This window comes from Acinonyx jubatus, chromosome C2 (assembly GCF_027475565.1).
Source record: "Acinonyx jubatus isolate Ajub_Pintada_27869175 chromosome C2, VMU_Ajub_asm_v1.0, whole genome shotgun sequence".
In the NCBI taxonomy this organism is placed as follows: Eukaryota; Metazoa; Chordata; class Mammalia; order Carnivora; family Felidae; genus Acinonyx; species Acinonyx jubatus.
Window position 1 is genome coordinate 31,480,898 of NC_069384.1, and position 25,521 is coordinate 31,506,418.

Here is a 25,521-nt window from a genome sequence, read left to right on the forward strand (position 1 = left end):
GAACTTCCCAGGGAGTGCCACTCACATACAGGATTTATTAAATAAAAATAAACCAGAAGATTTAAAAAGTCTTGTCAGGAGAAAGGGAATAACTGAGTTATGTCATATTCTTGAAACTTAGTTTCCTTAGGCAGCAAATAAAAGGCAGTAGTAATAGTTGCATTTCACATCAGACGCAAGATCATAGGCGGTAATTATCAAGTGACATAAACATACCGAGTTTCCTTTTCCAACTTGGTAAAAAGTGCACAACTTACCAGCGGCATCCTGCATTTGGCGACGTGCCACTTTGAGGCCAGCATACTCTGCTGCTGCCGCCACCGCCTGGGCAAAATCGGCATCGGTGAAGAAAGAGCCATCGGAAGAACTAACACTGGAGCGTCCACTGGAAATGTTGTCCTCCTCTGAGGCTGAGCCCCAGCCATTGATCATGGACCCAGTGACAGAGCTCTCGAGGTCCCCTACACTGGAGGCAGGGGTCTGCTCAAGCCCACGTAACAAAAGCCGTCTGGTCTGCATCTTGGCCACTTCCATGTCTGCTTCATCTTCTTCCTCTTCTGGAGCATCCGTATCCATATCTGAGACAAGAGGTCCTGAAATGTAGCCATAGGTATGTGGTGGGGAAATCGGTCGTGGTGGTGGAGGGGGACTCACAGGCTGCCGTCTGCAGGAAGATGAATAAACAGGTTTGGCTCAGCTCGTTATTAGGACATACACAAAATACATTATCCAAGAAATTCACGAGTACACTGATTTGATCTTTGCTTCCGTGAAGCTAATTTAACCAAGCGGGGCTTTCTTTTAATTCAAGGTTAACAGAATATACTCAGCTACCTGTAAGTCTCCTTATGTTCTATCTTTTGGATTATGTTCAATTAAAAAAGGAGAAGTAAAACATTCTTTGGAAACATATGCCTATGTACTTGTCTTAAAGCTTATTGAATACTACCGATAGATTATTATTACCAAAGACAACAGACATCAGTTCTGAAACGGATTGCTCCATAAACCTGTTTCTTTCCCTTTTCTTCATTTCCACTCCTACCATTCCAAGCAAATGGACTCATCTGTTCTGACTACAGAGAGTAGAATTTCATAGGATGGAACAATTACACATTCAGCATATGACAATTTCCTTTAGATTCTATTAAAATAAAAGGCTATGCCTGCCAAGAGCATTTTTTCTCTGAATTAATTATACACCAAAGGTGATTAGCTATTTTCAAGCCTATCACTTTCACCATTATTCCACCTGTCTGTTAAATAAAAAGCTTAAAGGTATTTTCTTGATGTACTGGAATTAGTTAAGGGCAAAAGCTGAGGACAATGTGAGTGGTATTGTACCATTTAAGTTCACAGAGTTACCAATAACTACTTTCAGTCGTCTCTCCACAGATCTGGAGAACAACATCAGGTATCCTTCTACCACCATCTGACACCGTCACCCACAGTGAGTATAAGATGCAAAGATGACTGAGAGGACACACGGCGTTCTGACTTCATCGAAGTAAGGTTTGTGGAAAGAAGTTATTCCCAATGGGGGAGGGGGGGAGAATGCCCAGAGATTAACTCCTAATTTACAAAAGTGTCTGACAAAAAGGAAGACATTAGTGATTTCTAGTTGAACGACTGCTTAGTCAGTGTCTTACTCAACAGTCCCAATGCTCTCTAAGCAAGGTTAAAGAGATGACATAAGGGACAATGTCATTTGGAAAGGTCATAACAATACATTTTCAAATCCTGTGCCTTTGAGAAGTAAGGAGGATAGATTCCACACCAGTCTGCCAACCTGAGCATAAGCACTAGAGGAGTGTAAGATGAGGATGGAGTGCCATCTGGTCACCTCCACAGTTCGGGAGGCCAGGAAAGACACCGCATGCATTTCACTGGCTGGTAATCCACCTAAAGATGTGGCTGAATTGTTCAAGGACGACAAATGCCTAGAGATGCTGCCCAGGATTGAGTCCTTCATCAGGGAGGCAGTTGGTGCCAGCCCATTTCCCTCACCATTCTTATAATACTCACAAGCCAGATGACATAAAATACTCATCGGGGCTAACCAAGGAGAAGACTGGATCTTCAACCACCTTGTCCTTTTTTAAGTTCCCTCTTCCTTGCCTTACCTTTAGGAGAATGGATCCCGAAGAGGGAGGAGGATGAAAGTGGTTAAAAGCAGGGAATGCCCTCTCACTCCATGCCACCATAACCACAAACAGATACTATCTGCAAAGGATGTCTGGAAGTGCACGATTATAGTTGTAAAATGAACGGAATTGGAATTTAAGAAAAAAAAGAAACAAAAAAAATGACTAAAGGAAAAAAAAAGATTCAAACCAAAAAACAGGCTCTTAACAGACGGTTAGCAAACAGATGGTTAGCAAAGGGGAAGCGGGTTGGGGGACTGGTGAAATAGGTGATGGGGATTAAGGAGGGCACTTGCGGGTGCTGAGTGCTGAGTAATGTAAAGAAGTGCTGTACCCCTATATCGTACACCTGAAACTAACATAACACTGTGTGTTACCTATACAGGAATTAAAATTAAAAAAAAAAAAATAGGACTGGGCCTTAAATAAATTTAAAAAAAAAAAAAGCAAACAAAGTCAAAGAGGATCTGGTCAAAATCTAAGGGACCTACTGTAGTGAAATAAAGGAAGTTCAATAAAGCACAGTTTTGAGGGTGAGATGGCAGAGGCTCAAAGAAAAACGTTTTGTGCTTTTTAAATTCACTGAATTGAGACATTTCAATCAACATGTTTTGTTAACACAAATAGAAAGCATTAAAAATAAATGATCATTAAAATACTATAACTAATTTATTGAGCACTTATTTTGTAACTAAGTATATTTTATAATACTAACTCATTTGATCCTTTTGAAAAAATGTTTATTATCTATTTTGAGAAAGAGAAAGAGAGAGAAAGAGAGAAAGAGAGAGAGAGAGCAGGGGAGAGGCGGGGGCGGGGGCAAGTGGGGAGAGAGACAGACAGACAGACAGACAGAGAGAATCCCAAGCAGGCTCCATTCTGTCAGCACAGAATTTGATGTGGACCTCAAATTCATAAACAGTGAGATCCTGACCTGAGCTGAAATCAAGAGTCAGGTTCTTAACCGACTGAGCCACCCAGGTGCCCCAACTCATTTGATTCTTACAATAGCTTTCCAATGAACTGCTTTTATTATCATTTTACAGAGGAGGTACTGAAATTCAGAAAAATTAAAGACCTTGCCCAAATTCCCACTAGTATGTATCAAATATAGAATTTAATCCCACATTTCATTTCTCAGGTTAACACCTTCCTTCTAGGAATGATGTTATTACATACATATACATATACATACACATATACACATATATACATATACATACATATGATATGTAACATAATAATTCACACACACACATATATATGTACATACGTACACAGTTCTTTAATGTGCTATTTTTTTTCTGGGTGGTTTCTAATGCATCTGCGTGTGGCAATAAAAGAAATATGGAGAATATGCCAAAGCTGAAATTATTTAAGAGATTAAAATGGATAATTGTTTCAGTATGGACTGTGTTGTACACATAAGAGGAAAATCTTTGTTTAATTTGGACTGCAATAAAATACCATACTTAAAAGTCAATTTACAGTCTTTGTCAGCATGCACATCCAAAATACCACAAGAAACTTCTTTTTTTAAAGACATGTAAGACTTTCTAGCACAAAGGGGACTATTCTGACCATCAATAAAGGGATGTAGAACAGCCAATTTCACTATGAAAGGAAGCCAGCATTGTTGTATTTGGATAATTCACATTTGTACAGCAAAAGCAGCTCCATGTTAAACAAGGCCTGGCTTTTAACTACTATCCCTGTGCAAATGCTGAGGAAAGAGAGAAAAATTTATTCAAACCATCTGTAAATAAGGCAAGCCCAGGGAATGTGTGATAAACATGTACAGTTTGAAATATGCAATATATTCTATTTGAAAACAAAAAGCTATTTCAAGATGCCGCACTCAAGTGGGACTTGCCACAAATGAACCTCAACCCTCTAGATTTTTCTCCCTGAGGGGTTTCAACATCTTCTGAAATAATGTACGAGTATATGACTGCAAATCACAATACTCTAGGCTCCTGCAAAAATGATGTCTTCATAAACATGTTCAAGAGAAGACAGGAAACAATGCCATTAATTTATGAAAGCAGGTGTTTATATAGTTCACCACATACAATTTACCAGGCAAAAGACAAAGGGGGAAATGTATACTTTTGAGCTTTTCTCTAAAACTGTTGTAGCTTCAATACTCTGTAGAATTAACCACTACCCAGTTAGTAAATAGACAAGATATTTAATTCTCCTTTGCCTTTTTACTGTCTTTTCTTTCCAAATGTATCATATTCAGTTTGTCTATATTAATAAGACATCGGTAAATCTCTTAGCCCATACCTGAAAATTACTTTTTCTACTTGAGAATTTTTTGCTAAATATCGACTACAGTAAACTCAGTAGGACCACTTTTTGAAACAGTATACACAAATAAGTTTAATTATATGATTTTCATAGTTACTGTCTGAAAAGGGAGAAGAAAGATTACTATTATGTTGGTCACCTAGTTTACCTAGTATTAGACAAGAAGAGAACATCTACAAGCTCATTAGAATGCCAGAATGGCAATATCCATATTAAAGCCAGTCTGAAATGTTTAATTAAATGTTGCAGTGATATAATGGTTTTAGTTCAGTAATTTCTTATTAATATACATCATACTGTTTATTTATGCCCCTAATCAATAAACATAACAGTAAAAAATGAATTCATTCTTTAAATATTCACTCTGCCCCTATTACAGTGAGGACTGCTAGGTTCAGAGACCAAAGGAATCACAAGCAAAAAAAGCCTGGGGAATGCTTTATACTCGAGTCATAAACCGATATGATTTTAAGGCATACATACTTAATAGAGCCAACTATATATCAGGCCACAGCAGAGCGTATTTTGCAACGATGCCCATGAGAATATCTCCCATTCCAAATGCTCTTCTGGATGAGAACTTGCCACTCCCCCATCCAGAAAGGGAATTTAGTTCTATACTCCTGAATCCAGGTGGACCCTGTGACCACTTTGACCAATGGAATACAGCAAAAGGAAACTGTGTCAGTTCTGAGTGTAGCTTTTAACTGGCCTGGAAACTTCCTCTTCCTGCCTTCCTGGAAGCCTGCTGTCATGTAAGAAGTGCTACAACCCTGAGATCCCCATGTTACAAGAGGCCTGGTCTATGATTGAAGAGACCGTAACAGATGAGACCTGAGGTAGAGACAGAGAGAAGCCACAGGGTATTGAGATATCAGACACATGAGTAAAAAAATTGATCTCAAAGTGAATCTTCCAGCCTCAACAGACCAAATGAAGCCATGTGGATTAGAGATGAATTGCCCAAGTGAATCTTTTTTGAATTCCTGATTCATGGAATTGTGAGGAAAATAAAATGGTTGTTTTAGGTAACTAAGTTTTAGAGTAGTTTGTTAGGCGGCAATAGAAAGCGGAAGTCAAGCATCATGTTAGAAATTCTGCTAAATAAGTAGATTTGTTCTTCACCTGAAGGGGCTTCTAATCCAGTAAAGGAGACAAACAATTAATTAAGTGTGCAATGATAATAAGGTATCCACAAACAGAGGATGTCTAAGGTGTTGTGGAAACACATAGAATAGGCTCCTATCTCAGAGTTGGGACATCAGAAAAAGATTCTGTGGAGAGCCTCTACCATTTAATCTTGGATCTAAAAGATACATAAGTGTTAGTTCCAAAAAAGAGTGAGGATAATGGTGTTCCCGGAAAACAGGATGGCATGTGGAAAGACCTCAAGGTGGGTGAGAACACTGATCATTCCAGGAACTAGAAGAAACTTAGAGTGAAGGCACCATGAACAGAGAAGAGGTGAGTGGTGATGAATAAGGATGGGAAGGCATGCAGAGGTCAGATCACAAAGGGCTTTGATTGCTACATTAAGGAATCTTGCCTTTATTCTAAGGGAAATGGGAAGCCATTGAGAGATTTTAAGCAATGGAGAGACTTGATCAGTGCTGCATTTTAGGAAAAATGCCTCTGCACAGTCTGCAGCAGGAAGATTAGATTGAAGAAGGGGCAAGGCTAAAGGCAACAAGACCACTTATGGACCATTACAGTAATACAGGCGGGAGAAAATGGCTGTCGGAGGTAGGAAAGTGCCTTTATGGCTGGAGATATGTGTATTGTTCTCAGTGATATTTAAGCAGCTGAAATCTATAGGAACGAGTACTTGGATATAAGGGTCTGATGCTCAGAGTGAAATCTGTAGAGAAATAGCTATCTATCTTTAATGAGTACGTCATTAGGGGGGTGGCAGGATGATGAGAAACAGAAGCCATCCGCTGATGGGGCAGGCATCTGAATAGGTCAAGGGTTTGAGAGGAGGTGTTACTCAAAGACTTAACTAGAGATGAGAATTACAGCACTGTATCAAAAATGCAGACGTAACTTAAATTCCAATGTTAAGGAATTGTTTAAGTAAATCACAGAATGCTTTTGTTTAATATGAGTATCTAAATAAAAAGTTATTGATGTGGAAAAATACACCATTCAGTGAAGAGTAGCTTATCAAATAACATGTGCACGTCACAAATTCAAAGCAATGTAAGTATACACAGAGATGAGAAACTGCAAAGATCTTTACTGAAGTCTTAACAGTGACTATTTCTGACGACACCTATCATTGGTACTTTTGCATTCTCATTTTGTTTATCTGTATTATCAAATATTTCTATAGTAAACATGTAGAATATAACTGCATGATAAAAGCCATTGTAGTTTTTTGTGACTGTCGTTTAATGGGCCACACCTACTTCTTATTACTGTCCAGTGTTATTTCCAGCCACAATCTTGAAAACAAAATTCTTAATACCTTCATAGACTGAAAATCATCATTTAAAAAAGGCTGGAAATAATTAAATAGGATTTAATACATTTGCCAATTATGCACGTTCATTTTGAATTCATGTAAGTATTCATCCCCCTAAAGCAGCAGGGGGTAAGTCAACTCTAGTTGTCCTGTGGTATCAGACTCCTTTCATCAAACACTTAGCGAGGTAAGCTTTGTAGAATCTCAATGACACAAGCGAGGCATGAGCTCTGCCCTCAGAGAGTTTTTAATTTAAATAGCAAAACAGACGTACCAATAGCAAACCGTAATGCAACATGAACACTGATCAGCATGGTAGCAGAGCTGTGAAAAGACCATTGTGAGGAGAAAAGAAAAGAATCGGTTGATTTTTGCCAGGCAGCCAGATGAAAGTCTTACAGACGGGATGCATTTTAACAGGGTCTGGAAGGATGAGAAGTGCTTGCCCAGGCAATCAAAGAAACAGCATGTGCTAACACACGTGTGCCTAGTGAGGACACTACAAATTTTGGTGACGGCCATGAGAGGCAAGAGTGGTCTGCCTCTCCTGCCAGCTCTAGAGCAGCCCTTTCTGGGCCAGGAAGTGGCAATTCTGACCAGATGTTGGTTAATTTAAGGCAAATTCAGGGAATTTCAAACAAAGTAATTAGAAAAGAAGGTGTATGGAGACTGGGAGGGAGGAGGTAAGCAAAGGGGAAAGGACTGAGGAAGGCTTTGACCACTGGGCTGAAACAGCAAGACCTGACTCTGAATGCAGGGGCACATTACCAGACTTGTGGTGTGTAAAGAAAGATAAGTTGGAGGGTGAACAGAAAAGTGCAGATCAGTTCAAGAATACGGCAGAACTTCAAGGGATAGGGATGGTGGGCCTGCCTTAGTAGCTATAGGAATGGAAACAAAAAGAACAAAAGATATTTTGAAGTCAGAAATGAAGGGGTTGTGAATGACTTAATTTAGGGAATGGTAGAAAGATAGAAGAAAGTAAACAACAGGATAATTCAGCTGATCTAAAAATGACACATTTTTTGTGATTTTTGACTATTTTTATTTTTATTTAATTTTTTAATGTTTTTATTTATTTTTGAGACAGAGAGAGACAGAGCACGAGCAGGGGAGGGGCAGAGAGAGAGGGAGACACAGAATCCCAAGCAGGCTCCAGGCTCTGAGCTGTCAGCACAGAGCCCGACGCGGGGCTCGAACCCACGGACTGTGAGATCATGACCTGAGCCAAAGTCGGACACCCAAGTGACTGAGCCACCCAGGCGCCCCAACTACTTTATTTTTAATATGTGAGTCAAATAAATAAGGATTAATGATGTTACACAAGGTAGCCAACAAAGGAGGAAATGGAACAAGTTTGAAAGGTCAAGTGCAAAGACAAAGAATTTGGTTTGGGACAAGTGTAGTGTGAGATGTCCAAGTGAAAATACCATTGTGGTGCTCAGGAAAAAGGGTGGTCTGGCTAAATAAATTTGAAAGCCGTCAGAATATAAGTAATCATTGAACCAAGTAATGGGGTGATGGCATAAAGGTGAGGACAGTAGGAAACTATTATCTTCAGATCCTTTACATACCTTATCTCATCTGAGTCCCACAAAAACTTATAAATTTGCCAACACTGCAGAAAGCTTATGCATGATAAAGATGGACAAGTCTTCAAAAAAAAAAAGAGTATTTATTTATTTATTTATTTATTGACAGAGATGGGGAGGGAAGGGAAGAGAGAGAGGGAGAGAGAAAATCCCAAGCATATTCGGCACTGTCAGCACAGAGCCTGATACAGGGCTCGATCCCAAAAACCGTGAGACCATGACCAGAGTCGAAATCAAGAGTCAGACGCTTAATCAACTGAGCCACCTAGGTGCCCCAAAGATGGACAAGTCTTTAGACTGACCATTAGTAGGTTACTTTCTGTAGACTAACAGAAGCAAAATGGTAGGAATCAGAATGCAGTGGGCTGAAGTGTGAGGCAGAGTTCATTAAACAGCCCTATGGAGTAGAAGGGGAGCAGATAACTAGAATAGGAGGCTAAGAAAGGGGAACATTGAAAAGCAGTAGGATTAACAGTGAAGAGAAAGAAGAACCCACGGAAGAGGAAGAAGCTGGAAAATCAGGGTAGATAAAAGGTGAACTGATTGTGATTGATTTGAGGAAGGTGGAGAGGATAACATGAACACGAGAGAAGGAGTTTACTGGGAAGAAGCTACTGTGTGTCACAACACAGAGGAGAATGGTGGGGAAACAGGTGATCTGAGAGAATGGAAGGAGGATGCTGAGAGATTTCAGGACTCAGAGCCTCCATGAGCCTCTCATGTGCTTCAAATAAAAGAGATGGTCCGTGACCTTAATAGGGAAAGAGACGTCTTATTTGTTCTCATTCTCCATGAGGTTTCAAGGGTTAACACTATTAAAGGCAAATGTATGGCAATCTAAATTCCCCCTTGTGACACAGAAGAAGGCTTAACTACCTCCTTTATTTTAGAGAGTATATGATTTGAATTTGGTAAGAACCTCTTACTGATAGAATAATTAATAAACATTGCAAATTCTATTTTAATCTACAGAATTCAAGCAGTATAAATCAGAATGCATTATTTATTCAAGCAAATTGAAGGACGATCTTCTGAGGCAAATAATATACTCAGTTTCGAATGATATTAGGAATACAGAAAGTTTTGTGAATATATATACACAAATATATATGTGTGTGAAATATAATGTCTCAAGGGTAATGAAATAGTACAAACAAAATCATCAACAATGAGAGGCGCTAACATGATGCGGTAATAGCTTTTACGGGGTAGAAATGACAAGTGAAGTATTTATTTGTGTATAACAAAAATTATTGATTGGCAATGCTGAATTTTGGTTAAAAAAATCCAGCACACACACACGCACGCACGCACGCACGCGCACACACACACACACACACACACAATTTAGTAAACTGGACAAAAGGACTCCAACCTAATATTTCAACCAAAATAAGGGTATCTAAGATCAAAGCAAAATGAATATACCAAACTCCTTTTGCAACATTACAGCGAGGAGGGAACAAATCACTATGCAGACTTAACTTAAAAAGACAGGAGAAAATCTTTCCACAGTCCAAAGCAGTGACTTACCCATGCATAAGGAAAACTAACATGCAAAAACAGGCATCATCAATAAAATGCTCTAAGAGTAGCAAGCCATATATATATATACACACACACACACACACACACACACACCACATGCTCTCCATGTGCTTACGAATGCAATTATCATAAGTGGGTGAGTAGTAACGCACATTATTTTATGGTTGCAAGTTCACTGGGATCAATTAATCTAATGTTCTGGTCAACACTACTACTTGATATGTTAATTACTGGGGCTTACTGCATGACGGTACTGGGAAAAAGGCTATGTGACATGAAAATTACTCCATATAATAGCGTTCTCCAAATGCCACTTCAGAGTGGAAATTATCTGATTTGTCAGCAAAAGGCTAGTGACAATGTACCTCCTATCGGGTTGGTGCTGCATGTGGCCAATCTCCTCCGGGCAATCCTGTAACATGGGCTGGAGTTCTTCTTGTGGAGACGGGGTCAGTGTCGCAGTGGACTGATGGCTGTAAGACACAGCAGCTGGAGAAGAAGCTGCTCCCCGTACAGGGGGGGTGGGGCCTCGTTCATCTTCCTCCTCTTCCAGCTCGTCCTGTTGCAAATACATCCTGGCTGGTGGCACGGGACATGGCATTTCTTGGTCATAACTAAAAAAACAAATCATAAGCACAGCTGGATTTACTGCAGGCTATTCAAAGGAATTATTTGCATAGTTAGTGGAATGGTCAGCTTCAAAAAAAATTTTTTTTAATCTGAACGTTGTGAGCCATGTTAAGGGAATATTGTTAAAAAAAAAAAAAAAACAGTTCATGGGGCACCCGGGTGGCTCAGTCAGTTGAGCACTGGACTTCAGCTTGGGTCATGATCTCGCAGCTCATGGGTTTGAGCCCAGCATTGGGCTCTGTGCTGCCAGCTCAGAGCCTGAAGTCTGCTTTGGATTCTGTGTCTTCCTCTCTCTCTCTCTCTCTCTCTGCCCCTTCCCCACTCGTGCTCTGTCTCTCTCTCCTTCAAAAATAAATAAACATAAAAAAAATAGCTCGCTATCATAAAGGTTTGCAAATGCTACATATAATATTTTTCTCTGAGTGTTTACAATTTGCATTAGCATATTATAGGCTCTGAGAAGTCATGCAATAAAGAAATCTCTTTAATGCAGTTAAACTTGGTACTTCTTAAATGTGGTTTACTTATTGTATGCTCCCACTTCAACATGATCTCTAAAAGACTCAGGGGGTGGTCCTACAGATGACCCAGAGATGATAGGTTAACCTCTGAGAAAAATTACGCTTGAAAAATCCTTTCCTGAAAATCCACCTTTTCTCTGAAATTATGATAGATCACTATTGCTTCAGTTGAGCACAAAATGGAGTAGTTGGCTTGCATTTAGGATATTGAATAAAAAACACAATAAATAAAATAGTCAATAAACAATAAAATGCCCCACTACTCCTCTGCTAGAGCTGTGTGGAAACTCTAGATGGATCTGGGAAACATGTCTTTCTCTTTTCTCCAACCCCAGGGCAAATGGTTATTGATTCGGATGGCAGTAATTTACTGCATTATATAAACTGTGTTGATGTTACCCCTCTCTTTCATTCATTCTCCACCACCTGCCTTGTTCACCTGAACTCAGGAAACATGATGCTCCCATAACATGATTTCTTTGTATCTTCCTTTATTTTACCAATCCCACTACCTCCCTTTGACATCATTTCTATGTTTCCTGTCTCAACAAGTAACAGCAATTTGTTCACTTCTCGAAACTAAAAATCTTGTAGTCATCTTGACTTATTCCTCTCTCTCTCTCTTCTACCTCGAACTGTTCCCTAGTTCATCTCTGTTTCATCTCTAAAAATCTCTAGAATCTATTACCTTTCTAAAATCTGTTGTATGTGCTACTGCAATAACCATTTAATCGATCTCCTTGTCTCCAGTCGCTCTATCCTTCTGAGTCCTCACATTGCTTCCAAAATTACTTTATTATAATACACATCACTCTCAGATCATTCATTTGCTGCATAGTAATAAATGGCTTTCTAATTGACTAGAGAGAAAAATACTAATACCCAAACAAGACATTCCAGTACCTGTAATCTGGCTTACACCTGCCTTCCCAGCTTCCTCTCCTTCCCTCCCATTGTTTCATCTTTGTCCTCCAGGAGACCACATCTCTGTGTGGTCCCAATGTCCATAAAACCCCTCCTCTTGATTGAGAACTGTATCATTTGTCCAAGTCAAGAACAAAGCCAGCAGATCAGGAAATCTCCATTCTTCCCACATACAATCAGTCTCTCCCTTTGGGGCACTATTTCATCTTACAGGCTTTTAAAAAACTATATCCACTTATTTCATTTTAGTCCATTATATGGTGGATTAAAATAGCAATACATGTTGTTAATATAGCCCAAAAAATGAATTTTTATAAAAATAGTCAATCCTGATTTTTTTTGTAGATTCCATACTTGCAAATTCACCTACTTGCTAAAATTTATTTGTAACCTCAAAGTCAATACTTATGGTGAAAAATCTGAGTCACTCTACCTTCTTGTTTCAGCTTTCATACTGTAACAAGTATCCTTTCTACAGTCTACATAGTGCCACATTATTCTCAACTTTTTGTTCTATATTGATAATTTACCTGTTTAAAGTAGCCTCTGTGATCTAGTGCTCCTAAGTGCAAAAGGCTATGATGTGCCCTAACAGAGAAAATATGTACATTAGATAAGCTTTACCCAGGCAGGACCTATAGCACTATTGGCTGGGAGTTCCATGTAAATGAATCAATGATACATATTACATAAGGTGTCTTGAAACAAAAACACACATAAAACAAGATTATGTATGGATCAGATGACAAAAATGCATGGCCAGGGACTTGCAGGAACCTATCCCTGTATTTCCCCTAGGAGTAATGGCTCAGTATTTGCTAATTAAATGACTGGAAAAAGAAAGGTACAGAGGCTTTGTTTCTTGGCACACATGGAGGAGTAAAACTACTTTTTTGTGGAGAATGAAAGAACAGCATCTTTATGTTTACAGGAGTCACTAAAAATACAGTAGTTTCAGGTAGATTTCATATTTTTTTGTTAATTATCTATGTCACGTGAGTCCTCCTCCATTGACTATACAAATGGGGCACCAGCTTTGCTTTTTTGGGAGGAATGATGTCCAGTTCTACAGAATCTGCAGTGAGAGCAAAGCACATCAACTTCCTCATCACTGTCCTATGATTATTTACACTTGTTAAAACCTTGTGAGAGACAATTCAGGAAGTTTAAATTCCCACAGTGTTCAGCATAATGTGATAATATCTAGGAACGAACAAAATTTTTCAGGATACCTTAGCTGTGGTACACATTCACACATTTATTTTATAAAAATTCAAGAATATGCAACGGAAATTTTGATATTTAAAAATGACAAAATCATGACGGTGTATATCATGATATATATATATATGTGATCTTCTATATGTTTATACATTCATGATTATATATGTCAGTTATATCTCTATAATGTAAAATATATATGCAAATTGTATGTGCGTGTATGTTCATGACTCGTAATTCTTAGTTCCAAAAGAAGCTTCTAGGGCACAAATTTCTTTTTCTTTCCTTTTCTTTCTTTTTTTTTTTTTTTTGGCAGCACTGAGGATGTTTTCCAAGCCCTGCTGACATAGTAGCATTGTTTTCTTCAAGACAAATGTTCCTGGACCTTAGGGATGTCTTCCCTTGGTGATCTAGTTTAATAATTACTCACTATGGGTTTAAGGAGCGAGACTTTCCACGTACATCTGTTCTGAAATTCTTCTTACCTTTCATCTACAGAAATGCTGTACTCTTCACTATTGCTGTGAGGCGGAGGATGTGCTGGGGGAGGAGGAAGCAGGTCTGCCCAGTTCATGCCACCCTGTTTTGGAACTTTGGGTGTCCGTGCCCCTTTCTTGTGCCCTTGACTCCCTTGAAAAGAAAGAAAACCCAAGTCTTTTACTTGTGGCCTTGAAGATTTTTCTCTTACTCACAGGTGAATTATTTCCTGTAAATATGATCTTATAATTCATATATATATGAGCAGATAAATATGCTTTTCTTCATTCATCTTAATAGAACTTTGTACAACAGAACATGCAAAGGATTGCCAAGTTTAACTGCAAAATAAATAGCAAAAAAGCAATAAAGCCGTAAATGAATTTTACAAGTCATATCGTTAATAGTGATCTTCTTACAGCAATTAATTGCATTATGGATTATCACCTAAAACAAATGAGCTGTAGACATATTTTCTGAAGTGCCTTTCTATTATTTAATTGCTGGAACCTAAAATACAATATGATACAGATACGATCTATTAGAGTTCCACTGTTGCATTAAATCACTGAATATATATAATTTGTACTTGTCCATTGAAATGTTTTAGGCACAATGAAATTACTAGTTTTCGTCAGAAAGGCAGGTACAGATGAAAATTATTGCTGGGAGAACTAATATAACTAACAACAAAAGAAGCAGAGAAGTGATTTTTAAAAAGGATAGAAGTGTTTTTAGCCACACTTTCTATAAAATTGTGGCTTAGAGTAAAATGATGTTGCTTGAACATTTACAGTAGTTTGAAATAGCCCAATTATTCAAGTGCCCAGTGTTCTGATTTTAGATTTGGCATATTCTTTTAACACAGGTAAACGTACATTTTAGAGTACTTATTTTAAAATAGTTTTGGGTCAAAAGATACTTGGGGATAAAATAATCTTTATCTTCCTCCTCCAGTATGATATACTTTAGATGCTTAGGGAAATTATAGATGATGAGCCTATAATTGTTTTCTCACAAGATCCCCAAAATCAGTGAGTTTTATTGGTCTTTTTAGTTTTAACCTCTCTGAAAGAGAGGTTACATGGTGCATGAGACAGGTTTTAGTATATTCAATGACCCTTATTTTTTTCAAGTCTCTTGGGGATTTTCAGTCCAATGACTGATGTTTGTTAAGCCAGAATTTCTTGAATGGGTATGTTATTGTACCAAGTGTGGGCCAAGGGACTGGCTGTTATTGATAAAATATGACTACCGGGCCTCTGCATGTCTGTGACCATTCTCTCTTCCTCCACTCAGCTGTATCAGAATGATCGTGCAGTCATCATGGACTTGACCATAACCAGTGCCTTCCTCTTGATTTCTTGGCGAACATCTACTCTAGCTAGTCCGTCTGTCCTAAGATGCCTAAAATTACAAATTTTTCCTACACGTCACTTGCTTGCTTCATTCTTTTCCCTAATTAACACTAAGTTATACATCTTTGTATCTTTTTACCAAATATTCACAGAATACAGTGAATGACAAATAGCAGCAGAAAACCAGGATCTAGATATCTAAGCTCTAAGCTGAAATATGGAGAAAGTCAATTTAAAATTAATAATATAGAATCATGTTTTTCCCCCATTAAGATATGATTTTCTCTTTAAGTGGCTAAGAATTCGAAATGGCATGAAATATCAAATATTAAAATATTTTCTATGGTTTTCCCAAGAGTAGATCCTTAAAACAGTTCCTGTTAATTCGGGGTTTATTTCCTTAAAGCCAAAATCCTTAGTGAGATTTTATTTGTTAAAAAAAAAAAAAACAAACAACACATAGTAGAATAAGAGTAGCTCTAAAAAAGGGAAAGAGGTATTTCTATGCTCCTTTAATTCAAATAGGAATAGTTTCAATCAGTGACACAATGCAGGCTTAAAGGTGTGAAATCGGCATGCCTTAGTCAAGGGAAAATGATAAAATGCAAAGGTCATATTCATTGCACAAGAAGAGAAGAGACACTGGCTAAAAGCATCTAGCATCAACTTCAATCTGGGTATTGGGAGGTGATATTTCTACCCTCTCCTGGAGAAACATACGAGTCAAGATCAGTTGGTTTTGTTCTCATCATGGTGTGACTTGCCACATGTTAGTTCTATTAATGAACCACCTTTAATTAGAAAAACAGGACTTAAGTACCAGCAGATTCCCATCTGCAATCCCTATCAGGCAAACAGCTGGCAAGCAGCTGCAACAGCATGAAGACCACAGGGAAGGGCTGCGTTGTGCCTTCCAAGGCACTTACACACTTCACTTGGGAGATCGCTTTACGAGGCTTTGGAGCAAGAACTGAGGGATAGTAGAGAGATTATAAACTGAGGCAGGTTCCAATTGTCCCTAGATCTCATGCTATTGTCTCTCAGACTTGTGAATGTGCTCAAGTGTACTTGGATTTTATGTGCTTTATAGCCTGTTTCAAATGGTAACAAATTTAGCAGATTAACTATATGTCCAATGCTTTTAGTTTATCTTGGCCAAGGGCAGAAAAAAAGTTTCAACTGCCTTTCAAGTCTAGTCCATGCTTCTGGCTTTATAAAAGTTCATTAACAAGGACGAGAATAAGATCCTTAATCTTCATTACAAAATGTAACATATAATGGTTTAGTGAATGGACTGTCTCTCAAATTGCAGCGATAAGACCGATGCCTGAAAAATTTCAAATTATATATAGTGATTAAACATGCCATATGTGTATATCAGTTGATTCGCATTCAATTTGTAATCCTGGAAGATATCATCTTTTTAAAAGGAGAGATTGCCTTTCTCTTTGGTTCTCCATACTTACCAGATGTACTACTGCCCCGGTCTGAACTGTTGTAAGATCCTCCTGTATTCTGGTCGTATGACTGGTTGTATGGGATAGTTGGAGGAATTGTGTCATTTGCTCGATAATCTAGACATTTCAGATGAAAAAAAAAAAAAAACAACACTTTTACTTTCTCTTTGATGCCTTAGTCATTAACCAGCAATTAGGCTTTTAAGTTAATATGTTGAGCATTTTCTAAGTTGTATGTAAGTCTAAAGGAGGAAAAGTCAAGAAAGATAGGCACGTTTCCTTTAAGATTCATAAAATACAGATTCTTTGCATCATCTCCTTTATATAAATCAGACTAAACACAGGTATGAACAAATCATGAGGGACGATTTCTTCTCTTTAAAATATTTTCAAATCAGCTAAGGCAGAAATCAGAATTGTTTCACTTCTTAACTTTAAAAATGTTAACAACAAAATAATTTTAACCCTTAGAAATCAGGAAGGTACCATGTCTGCAAATCATTTAAAAAATTTAGAATAAAAAAAAACCCATGAAACCTGTCAGCAAGATTATATCTAATAAAAAAAAACCATATCCATGATAAGAAAACAAAGTATCTCCATCTGCCACAGGAATGCTTCTGCTTACTTAGGCAAAGGTAAAAATCCAAATGATAAATTTGCTACTGGAATGTACTGAGTCATAATCTGTCAGTTTAGTTGCATTCTAGGGTCTTTACTACAGTTGACATACCAAGTCTGTTACAAGCAGTATAAACAATAAAAAAGAGCTCTGAAATATTTGTTTAGAGGACTGTCAGAGCCTTCCAAAGTCCACAGTAAAGCCATATACTAAGGAAGAGTAATATAACAATAGCTGTAATTCCCACTGTAAATGACAGGACTTCAGAAACTGTCTTCTCCACCTTTGTCAGCCTTTGTCATGATCTTGTACAAGAGTCTTAACAAATATTTACCGAACTGGATTTTTATGCCAATCAAGTGTTTTTCTTAAACTTAGAAAAAAGCTGGATGACTCTACCGTTAAAATATACAACACTAACTTGAACAAACAGAATGTTTCTCAAAGTTACCTTTTTGTAATCTCTGACTGTCATACATTTTATTTTTGAAGAAAATGGTCACAACTCAAGGCTAAAGAAAATAAACCTGTGGCTCTAATTTTCTACAATAAAAGGTATCATTTACCTGGACACCTGTGCAAAATTGCCCTGATCTATTCATATTAGAGGATTTCTTTTTTTCCCTAGAGGTAGAACTTTGCAAGTCATTGCTCTTAAAACAGTGGCCTATAGGACTACAAAGAAATCAAATACATACCTCTTCCAACGCACACACATACTATAATAGAGAAACATCCCCCTCAGGCTATGAAATACTATTCTGCTGCTACCAGTTAACACAACATTTATCTTAGGTTCTATCCTGACAGACTTCAATCAAGTCAACCAAAAAAAAATGTAGGCTCTAAACCCATACAGTGCAGCAGTCTTAGGAACCACACGAGGAAGGAGAAATCCAACAAACCGAACCACTTCTCCAGCTCAAGCTTAATTTAATTTTTTTTCTTCGGTTGGATATAAAAATGCCATTCGTTTATATGACCATATAGAAGCAATTATCTTCCATTCTCCAGTGGAAAGAATGGGATAGCCTATTTATTTAAAATGTGAGGTATTGTGACGGTTGTACATCTGCCTTATGAATAAAAGGTTGCGCCAAGCAATCCCTCACCTACGATTAAATTTGAATTAATCTCAAAACCATTTGAAAAGAGTTATATATTATTATAAAATCAATTTTCCAAGGTTATTGTTGTGCTAATTAACTCTTTGACTCTGGAAACTTTGAAGACAAAGACTTAAGGAACTGTGAGTAACAAAAGGAAGATTTCACTTGCTCGTCCCAGAGAAGTCTGGACATGTAGTGCTGAAGGGTTAAGGGGACCAAGAAAGAAAAGCATGGGAATAAAGCTCTTCACCTTTGTTCAGTTTGTTTTGCTCCATGATGTTATACTGAATTGGTGCCACTTCCTGTTTCTGCTGTCCGGGCGGCTTCCAGTGCTTCTCGCTGGGGTCCCCACTGCCATTGTTCATGTTGTTGCTGAGGTTGGACTGGATGAGCTGGGTGGTGGCGTAAGGAGTGGGCTGCCCTGATGGATTGACAAAACGCCCGTCCTTCAGATTTGGGCTATTGAAGGTTTTCATCTCATTGATTTTGTTACTAAGGTCCACATCACCATAAACAGTTGACTCAGGGAGCATCAGATTTGTTTGTTTGTTATCCAGTTGGTTGTTATAATTTGCTATACAATCAGCTATGTGCAACGGAGAGGAAAAGGAAAAAGTCATTCTGCATGGTTATTCGTTTTAAATTTCTTTGTAAGTAGCTTCGTGAGTCGCAATAAAATTGTTATGTAAAGTCAAAATGGGCTTAATTAAGATCAATAGAAAGGGCTAAGTATTCATATGTCCTTTCTAAAGAAGGCAATTAAAATCTGAGGAAATGAGAGAGGGCATAGAGAAATTATATAGAGACAAAATAATTTTGAACTTTTGCTAGTGCTATGTAGTAAATGTTCATCCGATTTAAGATAGTTTTCTTTTAACAACCCCCGTAATAGTATGTGCCAAATTTATATTTTCTAGTCTGGAGTTACCTATCTGAAGGTACTAGTTAGTTGTTGAAGCAATAGAACAACACATGTATGTTGAGAATCCAAACAAAGGGGGAAAAAAAAACCACTCTGCCTACACAGCAAAGAACTTGAGATTTTAATATTTTATGAAGTAACTCTACTCAAAAAATATAAGGAAGAGAGGTAAAGGGATAGGTAAATAGTGTTTAGGATAGTTTTATTAGTTCTTCTCTTGGTCATATAGGGTAATCGTTATTAAGGAAGGATGTTATATAATCATTTTTTCATGGTTTTATAATGATACCCCAAGAAGTATAAAATGACAGTAATGATGACGAAATGAAGCCTAGGTGACCAGGCTAATGTAATCAAAGAAAACCTGAAATAATATCTAATATGTCTGCTATTTCAATTTCCCTCTAATTTTCTCTTTGTTGAAATATTAGAAAATGAAATAATTGATACATATAGAAATATTTAAAGCCTACAGTTGAAAATATTAAAACAGCAGGAAGAAAATCATAATTTAAAATTAAAACATTTTTAAGTAAAAAAAGTTGTCAAGTTACAATGGTTAAAAATACCATTATTTAATTCATGTAATTCATAGCAGCACTAACATTAACAGCTCACCTTAAAGATTAACAATCACCTTAAAGACTGGTTTTCGGCTGGATAACTTGAGGATAAATTATCAAGGCTGCTACTAAAGATGTAAATGTGGATATAATCTTAATAAAAATGTGCAACTTCTCTATAATACTCAACTACTCTGCATTTTAACAATAAATGATCCGGAAACAAGGATATTTGACTCACCTGGCCCTTAGTAATTCTAAATCTAATTTCTAAGTATAAAGTTTTATTGAACAGTGGTTAAGAAATATTACTAAAATCCATACAGTTTTGCCAATTTCATTTCTCTTCACCAATCTTTCTAAATGAGTGTGATTCCATAGAATTCAATGAAATGATGGACATGTTCTATTCTGCATTGTTCAATATGGGAACCACTACACGCATGTGCCTACTGAATACTTGAAACGTGGCTGGTGCAAATGAGGAACTGAATTTTAAATTGCATTTTGTTCAATCTAAATTTAAATAGCCAACTGTAACTAGAGGCTACCATACTGGCCAACACAGCTCTACATATTAATTTAAATGAGTTTTGTCATCTTTTGTCTCCTAAAGGGCTGAGAACAGTCTTTCTTTTATTTGCAATCATGTGAGCACCTATCTGTACAACTAGAATATGGGCCCTTGGAGAACAGGGACACGGTCACATGGATATGTCACGTCCATAGCCATATCCAATGGAGACTGTGGACTTGTTCTAAGGTTAAACATACAGACTGCTCTGCGATTTGTTTTTTTATGGTACATGACATCTTCACTTACATGCCATCTTCTATATCCCTTTTTCTTAGTCCCATGGGTTATTTTACTTCTATACTCCTATCTTTTGATTCTTTATAATTATATTAGTATTTCCCATATTGTGAATTTTGAAGGTTTTCATTTTTTTTTTTTTGGTAAGAACTCCGCAATTTTCCATTTATTCCTTCAGATATTTCATACTCTATATCTATAATTTAAAGTCATGTTTTAGCATGAAACCTTTGTGAATTTACTCGCATATTTCTGAACCAAAAACACACAGTATAAAGTAAATTTATGCATTCACACCTCCAAAAGATATGTATTTCTCATATCTTCAGCATCTACTTCTATATGATAAAAATCTGATTTGGAATTTCAGTTAAATTTCATTTAAAATTCTTTATTACTGTTGTACAGTTGCTATTATTTTTGTTACTGCTATTAACGACTTTAGTTCACTCTATGGGCGCCTGGGTGGCTCAGTCAGTTAAGCACCCAACTTCGGCTCAGGTCATGATCTCACAGTTTACGGGTTCAAGCCCTGCGTTGGGCTCTGGGCTGACAACTCAGAGCCTGGAGCCTGCTTCAGATTCTGTCTATCTCTCCTTCTGCTCCTCCCCTGCTCATGCCTTTTCTGTGTCTCTCAAAAAATAAATAAACATTAAAAAAAAAAAGAATTTGGTTCACTTTAACTATACATTTATAAACATTTTGACCTGTTTTATTCCCCAAATCTTGAAAATAATTAAATAACTGTAATTGTAACTACATACATCCTCATAAAGATGAATGCTTCATACAATTTAATTTTTCCTCATTTGCTATCTACTCTAGGGTTTATATTCTCCATTCTCCCAGGCTTTCTGGGAAACCCTGGTGGACGGTGAAGTGTGGAGATAGAGGGATGAAGACAATATACAGCCAGGGTAATCTGCTAGGTAATAGTCAACATTTTATAAAAATGTGGATCAATTTTTCCTTTCCAATGTAGGAAGAGGGGAAGAAATCTATCTTCTTGTGGCCAGTTCTGGTGCTTATACATCTCGAGCGGTCTCTGCATCTCTAACCTGGGCGACTGTAGGTGGTCAGGTTGCTATCACTGTTACCATTGGCTGCAGTGCAGCAAGTGATGGAGCAGTCATTGTGACTGTTGCCAGTATTAGGCCATGTGTCGGCCAGCCATGGCTGTGTGGCAGGTTCACCGATGTTCAGAAGTCCTGGCCTGAAGGAAGAATATATACATATATAAGCACATGTTTTACAAATAGCAAATATCATTTCCTATTCAAACTTCCAGCAAAGTCTCCATCTCATTATCCTCACAAATAACTTGGTCAACTAGGCTGAATGATATAGTCGTTCCTTTTATGTCACAGACAAGATAACTATAATGTGATGTAATGTCCTGGGGTGTCCCTCAGTTAACATGGCTGTAACTTTGTAAACTGGCTCAGTTGGGCCTCAGACTTAAGATACTATACCATTTGCAATGCTCTCCTTTATTCACAGTGACTAGAAATCAAACATGGAAGCTAAAAATACAGATACATATATCTTTTAGTGTTTTAGCTGCTTAAAGAATATTATAGGTGAGGCAGTTTGCATTTCTTCCTTTTCTTGACCCATTAAAAAATCATGATTCTTCTTACGACTTCATTAAAAAACGGAACAAGTGCCTTTACTTAGACAACGGATCCTTCACAAGAAGCACATTTGCATAGTTTTCTTCAAAACCATGTTTCAGGAACAGAGTTGGAGGCTCTGTGACATTTTGCAGAGAGCCTCCTCAATGTTTCAGTGCACAGTTCTGTAAGCCTGTCAAGAGTTTCTGATGGTGACAATGTAAAACGCCATAAATTCCTACATAAACAAAGGAACGCTACTGAATTAAATCTGGTAAAACAAAAAATGTCCATTAGAAGAAATAGTGTTCATGTCTTTTTTGGCACAACAGATGTTAATGCTCTTTCACTGTGCATTGGGAAAACCAAGCACAACAATGGTTATTAATGGGAGCCCTGTACCACTAGCATCAGAGACGTAGAGTTGAAGAATGCCCTTCCAGGGGCGCCTGGTTGGCTCAGTTGGTTACACGTCCGACTTCGGCTCACGTCACGATCTCAGGGTTCATGAGTTTGAGCCTCGCATCGGGCTTTTGCTGTCAGTACAGAACCCACTTCAGTTCCTCTGCCCCCCCTTCCCCCCACATAAAAATAAATAAATAAACTTTAAAAAAAAAGAGTGGCATTCCTGGTGTCCTTTTCCAACATTGACTCTGACTGATAACTCAGCAAAAGAGGTGATGGTGCCTGGTGTGGGGTCAGATCCACCATAACTGGACTGGCAGTGAGATGCTGCAGACATTTTCTTCAGGGTTTCGTTTTCTTTGTTGAAATGACATCACCATGCATCTCATTTACCTGCGAAGCAAGAACCTGACACTTCACCCTCCATGGTTCCATGACACACAGGAACTGAGGAAACTTACTACGTACGTGGTGGGTATTTGAAGAATAATTCACTCCAAATGAAGAACATGGATTTATCATTTATACGTCTGTATACACATGTATGTGTGCATATGGGTATATGTATCTGTCATAAAAACGAATATTTGCTCTTTGTTTACAACGAGTGACATCTTGTTCTGAGTTCTTCACACATATCAACTCATTTAATTCTTAGAACTACCTAATAGTTACTACTATTATCCAAACTTTACAGATGAGGAAACTCCTCGGACACAGGTTAAGGAACTTGTGTATGGCTTTGGGAATTGAGTGGGTGACAGGGCTGGGATGAAACCCAAGTACTCTGGCTCTAGAATCCACACTCAAATCCCAGATACTATAAACATACATAGTGGGGCATGCTGAAATTTCCCAAAGTCCTTAAACATTCACATAAAAGACTGAGTGGGGTAAATGTCTGCAGTCTTGAAATTCAAAATAACCGCTGTTAAAATTGAGCAAACATACTAGTAACATTGTTGATAAAAACGCTTTGAAGAGAAATTTTGCTGAGCTGTGGAAATTAAAAACATTTAAATGCAAGCTGTATCAAAGATATCTGGAGCCTTTGAAATAGTTGTTGGGTATAGAAATTCTGCATCTAGTCATCTTTAACTTTCCTTATTTTATTTTCTCTTGAACTTAAACCTTGTCACTATAGAAGTTATTAAAAATAAATTTCCGTATTTGACACTGTAGAGATATTATGGGTCTAGTGTATGGGTCAAGTGGAAATTTTTCAGCCGACTTCTATGTTTCAAAAGGAGTAGACAATATTTATGATTCCTCAGGAAAGTACTTTTAAAGTGAACGTTTTTATATCATCATAAACTGAAAGAACTTTCCATATGTATGGGTGACTTCCAACAGGAAGTAGGATTAGCAATTCACCTTCTGGCTTTGGTTTAACTTGTATTTAGAATACTAATTATTTGGGGAAGAAGGTGAAGCATAGATTATTGACCCATAATGAATCTTAAAATGCCATGTGTATATTTCAGGGGGGTCTGAAAAAGTCAAGGTCATATGCCACTACTATGGTAAGGGTGTTAGGGTCTTGTTAAACTACAGATCTCATAGGCTATTTTTCTGCATTTAAGATGATCCAGTATATATGAGGCAGATGTAGCTGCCCAACAATAAGAAATTAAGCAGAAGCAAAACTCAGTTCTGGTTACAGTAATTAAAATGTGTCTACAATACATATTTTTACCTCATACTATTAGATGTTGTATTTTCACACTAATAATTTGAGTTTTGTTTATTTCTTCCTTGTCTTTCAAAAGACAATATTATCAGGGAAGGGAAGACAGTAGGGCTCATGAAACCCAAACTTATCTTCCAGTTTATGTGAAGGGGATGAATTTGTGTCACAAAGAAAAAGAGGACATTGCATTTAAATGATTATGTAGCAACAGTTTTCATTTCCTCTGCTGCCCTTACGCCAGATACTCCAATCACTTCACTCAAACAAAACAAAACACAGCAACCTATTTAAGATCCTAAACCACAAAATAAAATACTAGAGGGTGCCAGGGCTGGAGAAAATGGTACGGGGGCCTCACAGTACACGAGTGTCTGTGGACTGTCTCCTCTTTCCTTTAATAGTCTGCCAGAGTTCTGAAGTGCTGGAAGGAGCAAGGGATAGGTTGAAGAGTGGCCAGTATTTTAGAGAGAAGCAAGGCCTGAGCTCTGCTTCTTTGTCACCTCCCACTGCAAGGAAATGGTTTATTGGCATTCTCTACCTGTTTGGCTTGATTTTCTTACTCATTTCTTCAGGATTTCTCGGGTGTTCCCATGTTTATGCTGTGGTTGGGATTTTAAGTAGGGTTTTTGGAAGAGGTGACTGGAATTTTTGAGGTAGGGAAAACAAATGAATTAGAACAGCTACTTAATAGTTCTATGGTCCTCTCCTGGATCAGATCACAAGCCTTTGGCCCTTTTTAAGTTGGGAAGCCAGCCGTCTCTGCTTACCACAACCCTCTTTTTCCCTTTTCTGGGAAGAGCGCAATTCACAATTTTGTGAACTAGAAAAGATTTTCGGGGTCAACCTTCTCCTTTATTATAATTTCCGTTGCAATGACTCAGCTCTGCCGTTGTGGTGGGAAAGCAGCCCTGGACAGCACATGAACAAATAAGTCTGGCCGTATTCCTGTAGAACTTTGTTTACAAAACAGGTGGCCGACTGGACTTGACCCAGGAGCCCTAATCTGCGGAACCCTGATATGAACAAAAGATCACTGCATTACCTTATGTTAGGTGCTTAACTGTGGTATCTGCACAGCACAAAAGTTCATGGAGAACACAGCAGGTGAAGCTCAGGAAACAGACATGGGAGGGC

General features: G+C 37.8%; 1 protein-coding gene across 6 annotated transcripts in view; it reads right to left on the reverse strand.

Moving 5' to 3' along the window:
• The window catches only part of ROBO1 (roundabout guidance receptor 1), a 1,120,365-nt gene that overhangs the window by 18,926 nt on the left and 1,075,918 nt on the right, over positions 1–25,521 (reverse strand). For 4 of the 6 annotated variants that reach the window (XM_027077557.2, XM_053220689.1, XM_053220690.1 and 1 more), the window contains 6 exons: positions 21,738–21,892; positions 18,631–18,966; positions 16,659–16,766; positions 13,843–13,987; positions 10,427–10,675; positions 258–664 (listed from right to left, as the gene is read on the reverse strand). In XM_027077557.2, the coding sequence (XP_026933358.1) occupies positions 258–664; positions 10,427–10,675; positions 13,843–13,987; positions 16,659–16,766; positions 18,631–18,966; positions 21,738–21,892 (1,400 nt within the window). The remainder of the gene's footprint in view (positions 1–257; positions 665–10,426; positions 10,676–13,842; positions 13,988–16,658; positions 16,767–18,630; positions 18,967–21,737; positions 21,893–25,521) is intronic. The other 2 variants (XM_053220691.1, XM_053220692.1) reach the window with 1 other exon arrangement.